The sequence below is a fragment of the Sturnus vulgaris genome, chromosome 30, assembly GCF_052056855.1.
Source record: "Sturnus vulgaris isolate bStuVul1 chromosome 30, bStuVul1.hap1, whole genome shotgun sequence".
In the NCBI taxonomy this organism is placed as follows: domain Eukaryota; kingdom Metazoa; phylum Chordata; class Aves; order Passeriformes; family Sturnidae; genus Sturnus; species Sturnus vulgaris.
In genome coordinates this window covers 2,408,899-2,415,143 of record NC_142272.1, presented here as the reverse complement: position 1 = coordinate 2,415,143, position 6,245 = coordinate 2,408,899, and the positions used below count along the sequence as shown (strand labels likewise).

At 50.8% G+C, this 6,245-nt stretch overlaps 1 protein-coding gene across 1 annotated transcript; it reads left to right on the top strand.

Moving 5' to 3' along the window:
* The first annotated feature begins 254 nt into the window (after positions 1-254).
* LOC106863505 (keratin, type II cytoskeletal 6C-like) lies at positions 255-5,186 on the top strand. The gene is made up of 9 exons (XM_014892979.2): positions 255-881; positions 1,511-1,725; positions 1,923-1,983; positions 2,294-2,389; positions 2,528-2,692; positions 3,603-3,728; positions 3,978-4,198; positions 4,592-4,626; positions 4,733-5,186. The coding sequence occupies exons 1-9, from the start codon at positions 255-257 to the stop codon at positions 5,071-5,073; spliced, it is 1,887 nt and encodes a 628-aa protein (XP_014748465.2). The 3' UTR covers positions 5,074-5,186.
* Positions 5,187-6,245: the final 1,059 nt, after the last annotated feature.

Sequence of the window (6,245 nt, the reverse complement as noted above, 5' to 3'; positions counted from 1 at the left end):
GTGTTTCTGGGTAGGGTCAATGTTTGGCAAATTGGAGATGGAAATCTTTAGCCACGCCACGCTGATGAAGACAGGACCTGTCTCCTCCTTCACGCCCATGCAGACCCAGCCCACCTCCAAAAACACATAAAAGGGAGCATCTGCTGCCCTCCAGCCAGAGGGACTGACTTCCCTTCTTCCACCCACCTCCTCACCCACAACCTCGTTGAGCTCCTCAGCTTCTCCATTCTTGGCTCTTTTGAGGATAATCAGCCATGTCTCGTCAGTCTGTCTGCAGGAGCTTCGGAGGGGGGAGCAGAAGGGGCTTCAGTTCCTGCTCTGCAATCGGCGGGGGCTTTGGAGGTGGCAACCGGAGCAGGAGCAGCTACAGCTCGTACTCAGTGTCCAGGGGATTCGGAGGTGGAGGACGGTGCGGAGGCTTTGGCAGCCGGAGCCTCCACAACATGGGGGGCAGCGCCAGGATCTCCATGGGCGGGTGCTACGGTGGTGGGTACGGCGGCAGGATGGGCGGCTTTGGCGGGAGCTACGGGGGTCTCGGTAGTTTTGGGGGTGGAATGGGTGGTGGAGGAGGAGGAATGTGTGGCTTTGGAGGAATGGGTGGAGGAGGAATGGGTGGTGGAGGAGGAATGGGTGGCTTCGGTGGAGGAATGGGTGGCTTTGGTGGTGGGATGGGTGGTGGAGGAATGGGTGGCTTTGGTGGCCCAGGCTTTGGCATGGGTGGCCCTGGGAGAGGTGGCCCTGGGATCCAGCCAGTGCAGATCGACACGACCCTCCTGCGTCCGGTCCATGTCGAGATTGACCCCCAGATCCAGCAAGTTAAAAACCAGGAGAAGGAGCAGATCAAGACCCTGAACAACCAGTTTGCCTCCTTCATTGACAAGGTGAGAGGGTGGGATTGTGCCTGATTAAGGTCAAGATTAGGAAGAACTTCCCAGTTGCACAGAAACATCCTTCTGGAGCTGAATCCTAGCAGGCAGAGAAGCTTGAGCAGAGCCTTTTCATTAAGGGAAGAGATGGGAATCTCTCCTCCACACAAGATCAAAGCAATGTCTCCAGGGCTTTCATCTGCCCTGTTGCACCAAGCTCTACTCTGAGGTTACTCTTGCAAGCAGGTTCAACACCTCCAACCTCCGCAGGTTTCGGGCACAGATTCTCCCTCCTCCACTACTCTCTGCCTGAACAACCTTCCATTTAAGTATTAATTTATATATTTTTCTCTTTGTTTTCAAATCTCCAGGCTTCTAAATCTAGGCTGGAGATCAGATTTCCATACTGCCTGCAATGGGGACGGACTTGGAGTGAGAGCAATGTGTAAAAGCTCCTTTGAGTAGAAAATTGTTAGATATTTCCTTCTTTTCCTGATTTTGCAGCTTAGGCACCAACAGAAATTTTTAAAAAATATAGTTAATTGGTTCTCTCATCACCATGCAAATCTTTCTGAGTGATGCAAGAGATGTTTTGGTGGGAGCTGCTCGTGTGTGATGGTGGCTCCTCCATGTCTTGGCTGTAGGTCCGATTCCTGGAGCAGCAGAACAAGGTGCTCTCCACCAAGTGGGAGCTGCTCCAGCAGCAAGGGCCATCCGGGCCCAGGAAGAACCTGGATGTGATCTTTGAGAATTACATCCAGAACCTGCGGAGGCAGCTGGAATCAATCCTGGCACAGAGGGGGCAGCTGGAGTCAGAGCTGCAGAACATGCAGCAGTACGTCGAGGATTACAAAACCAAGTGAGTGCGGAGCCAAGAGCAGCTCAAGCAGCTTTTTGGTCACTTTAATTTTGCCCAACTGCTTTTTATGGTGATAGCGGAGATAGTTTTTCAGACTAAATATTTTAATTTAGGGGTTTTTTTTCCCTTTCAGATTGTTTCTCACAGCCTTAGGCAGGAAAGTCCAGGAACTCAATTTGCACTTTTCCTCTCCACAGGTATGAGGAAGAGATCAACCGGCGCACGACAGCTGAGAATGAGTTCGTGGTGCTGAAGAAGGTGAGTCACAGCCACCACCAAATAATCCCCCAATATTTAGCTTTACCTGCACTTGAATGGGAATCGTGGAGTTTTTAAGATCTTCCAGCTGATATCTGGAATCCTTTATATTCAATTTGCATAATGGGATGACACCATAGCATTATTTATTTTTATTTATTTATATATGTGGTTGTAGAATTATATATAAACATAATGATGTCTCAGTGAATAACAGTGAATAACACCAAACCCTCAGACAGCAATTCCCACAAGCCTGAAGGATTCCCAAGAGGAAACAAAACTACCTTCTGTGGTATCTTTCCTTTAGGATGTGGACAATGCCTACATGACCAAAGTCGAGCTGGAAGCCAAAGTGGGAGCTCTGACTGATGAAATCAACTTCCTGAGGTGCATCTATGAAGAGGTAGGAGCTCTCTCTTCTCCGGGGGTGGGGGGGGGAATTGTCATCAGGTGTGTGGCAGCCAAGGACACTGAAGTTGGATTGGGTGCCTGGGTGGATTTAGGCTTGAGATGGTGTCTCTGACTCATGTCTTGGTTGCAGGAGCTGTCTCAGATGCAGACGATCAGTCGGGATCTGTCCGTGGTGGTGTCCATGGACAACAACCGGCACCTGGACCTGGACAGCATCATCGAGGAGGTCCGGCGCCAGTACGAGCAGATTGCCCAGAGCAGCCGGGCTGAGGCCGAGGCCTGGTACCAGAGCCAGGTGAGTCAGGGAGCAGTCGAGACTCCTGGGTGTGGCTGGGTGATTTACAGTAATTTATGGCTGGATGAGACACCTTTTCAAGCTAACGGGGCTGGAGCTTGTGGTGCAAGGAACGTCCAGAGGGCTTGAGCTGCTTTTGAGGGATCTGACTCATTGCTCCCAATGTGTCCCAAACTCACTAAGGTGCATGGCAGAAACTGATGCCTTGAGATGCTACCTAGAACAGACGCTAGACAGTGTTAAAGGAATAAAACAGGTATTTATTTAAAAGTCTTCACAGGATACATCTTGGGCTGTATAAGAGCCTGGCTGAAGCTACACTCAAGATGGATGACGGATCACACATTTTCACACTTTTATAAGTTTTGGTCCATTTACATATTGGGGCTAATTGTCCAATTCCAGCTCTGGGTTCTGCAGTCCCATCCTCCCAGATTGCTCTCCTCAATTCGTTGTTGTTTGCACTTTTTGGCCCTGAAGCATCAGCAGTGTCCTTGGTTCTGGGGCTGGAAAAGGAATGTTTTGTGTGACTGAACTGTGAGGAGAACTTGCTGATACTTTATATGAAGTTCAGAGTTACGTACTAATGCAGTACAGAATCTGGAAAATATGAAAGCTAAAACTTAAGTCATCACAACTTATTGATAAAAATGGCCCAAAATGCAGCTTAATGAGAAAATTCCAGCCTAAGTGGCTTTTCAGATGCCAGGAGATGCTTTTTAGTGTCACTAAGATCCTTTTCAAAGCTCAGACCCCATGACTGAGTCCCAGAGCCACCTTGAACATAGAGCTGGGCATCCATCAGCAGCACAGTCCTCATAATGTCACCTGAGCCTTGAAACTGGGGACAAGTCTTCTAGAGGCACCAGGAATGTGTCACTGATGAGTCGTTCTGTCTTGGTGCCATCAGTACGAGCAGCTCCAGAGCACAGCTGGCCGGCATGGAGACAACCTCCGCAACACCAAGATTGAGATCCAGGAGCTGACCAGGAACATTCAGAGGCTGCGGGCAGAGATTGAGAACGTGAAGAAGCAGGTAGGGATTGGTTGGTGTCTTGGGGATGAGATCGAGGACATGAAGAAAGGAAGGGGCTGGTTGGTGTCTCAGGGGAAGGTAGCAGCAGGTTGGATCACAAATGATCATGAGTGGGGCAGAAACCTTCCATCAATCCAAGTTCACTTCATGCAGATGTTTACTTGTCTCCTGATTTCTCCTCTTGGGGGTCTGAGAACTGGTCATGAGGGACAAGTTGAGGCCTGAGAAAGCTCCTGTTGTGCTCCCCAGAACCAGCAGCTGCAGGCAGCCATTGCTGAAGCTGAAGAGAGGGGAGAGATGGCTCTCAAAGATGCCAGGTTGAAGTTGGAGGAGCTGGAGAGTGCCCTGCAGAAGGACAAGGAGGAGCTGGCTCGCCTGCTGAAGGAGTACCAGGAGTTGCTGAATGTCAAGATCGCACTGGATGTTGAGATTGCCATGTACAGGAAGCTGCTGGAGGGGGAGGAGAACAGGTAAATAACTGAGATCTCACTGGGTTTGTGATCTACACTGGACATCTGGAATATTGACTGTAATCCCAAACCAATTCTTTGGGCTAAGGGGTGGATGTTATGATTGATGCTGTGTGGGATATTCTGGGGGTCAGGACCCATAACTGGTTCCATGGAGGTGGCAGAGCTGCTGCCCCATCTCTGAGTCACTGCTGAGTTTTTAATGAACCTTAAATATGGAGAAACCCCATTGTAAAGAGGAATTGCCAACTCCTCCCCTCCTCCAACCTTTTAGTGATTCCAAAGTGGCTTAGGAGTGTGAACCAGGAAAATGATTTGATAGTGGAAACACAGTTTAAAGTTTTTATAACCTGTAATTTATTGGGTAATTAAAATGTCCAATTTCCTTCACAGGTTGTGCAACGATGGCATGTCAAACGTCAATGTCTGTAAGTATCTGCCCTGGGGTCCCTCAGAAAAAGCATCACACTGTGTTTCTTCAGAGACAGAGACTGAGACTGGGCAATGGAAACATAACCTGTGCTTCTCTTCCAGCTGTGGTGGGCAGGACGACTGTCTCTGGAGGCAGAGGAGGCATGGGAGGAGGATTCGGAGGCAGCGGCATGGGAGGAGGATTCGGAGGCGGCAGCTGTGGAATGGGAGGAGGATTTGGAGGCGGCAGCGGCATGGGAGGAGGAATGGGAGGAGGCATCTGCGGAGGAGGCAGCAGCTTTGGAGGAGGCAGCATGGGTGGCAGCTGTGGGATGGGGGGAGGAATGTACGGTGGGGGCTTCTCCTCTGGAAGCGGAAGGATGTGCGGCTCCGGTGGGGGATCCTCCTCCGTGCGGAGATGCGTCACCACCACCTCGGTCAAATCTTCGGGAGTGCGATTCTGAGCCCCGAAGGTTGACAAGGAAAGAAGCATCTCCTCTCTCCTCCTGACAGCAGCCCAGCCTCCCGAAGCCCAGCTCCATTGTCCTGCAATGGGATGAACTGTGTCCCTCCCATCCAGCTCATCCCAGCTCCTGGTCCCAGCCGGGGGTTTGGTGGCGATGCCGTGGGTGTCCCGGCACCAGGAGCTGCCTGGCAGGAGGGGCTGCTCTGCCTTCCTTGCTGTGTTGTACATTTCTTGTGGCAAATGTGTATAAAACCCCTCTTTCCTCCTCTCTCCTTCTGTTCTGTGTCCCTGGGGTGCCTCTCTGCGTGTCCATCCTGCTATTCCCTTTGCAGGCCTTTGGGGTCAGGGCAGATGTGGGACAAGAGGGACTTAACCCTTGGGGCAGGGACATCTCATGGGGTGGCCAGAGGGATGAGCTGGCCCAAGGTGGAGCTTCTGAGCAGCTTTGCTCACTTGGGAGCCCCAGGTGTGCTGTCAGCAGGAGTTTCCCTGGAGCTCCGCCTTCTGTTCCACTTGTCCCAGCTCTCGGTGACACCTCACACACAGCTGGACTATTCCTAAGGAGAACAAAATTGTCCTTCAGCACCCGGCTCCCACGACACAGAGCGAGTTGTACTGTCCCCACCTCCCCCCCTCCTCTGTGGGCTGCCCTCCTTCCTTGTGATGTTGCCATTCCCAATAAATTGCAGAGAATATTCACAATGTCATTGTGTGGCTGCTTTGGGAGCTGCTCTGGGCAGGGTGGGAGAAGGGGTTATTCTCCCTCCCCTCTCTGTGTTTTGAGGGAACAGATCAGTGGTGGGGATGGATCAGGGCAGGTGCCACAGCTCAGATGATGCTCTTGACTCTCACCTGGAGGCACAAGCCTATACCAGAATGGTGGGGGTCTGGATGCTCCAGCTGAACAATGAGAAATAAGAGCCCAGGTCAGAGACCTGGAATCATTGAATAACAGAATGGTTTGGGTTGGAAGGTGTTGCTGTTCGGGCATATATGACATATGAAAGGACGCACTACACCTCAGAAGGCTAAAATCCCATTTATTACAACAGCTGGCTGTCTTTTATACACTCTACAAAGTTTACAGTTTGTTCATTGGTTGCAATAGATCAACACAACGCTCACCAGTGTAAAACCATCTACACCTCTGTTTTTCACAAAAATTTTCTA

What these genes read in the sequence shown, in the direction of transcription:
- LOC106863505 (XM_014892979.2), top strand. Translation starts at nt 255, where the DNA reads ATGTCTCGTCAGTCTGTCTGCAGGAGCTTCGGAGGGGGGAGCAGAAGG. An exon ending in TTGCCTCCTTCATTGACAAG is followed by an intron (nt 882 to 1,510) that starts GTGAGAGGGTGG and finishes TCTTGGCTGTAG; the next exon opens with GTCCGATTCCTGGAGCAGCA. An exon ending in AGTTCGTGGTGCTGAAGAAG is followed by an intron (nt 1,984 to 2,293) that starts GTGAGTCACAGC and finishes TCTTTCCTTTAG; the next exon opens with GATGTGGACAATGCCTACAT.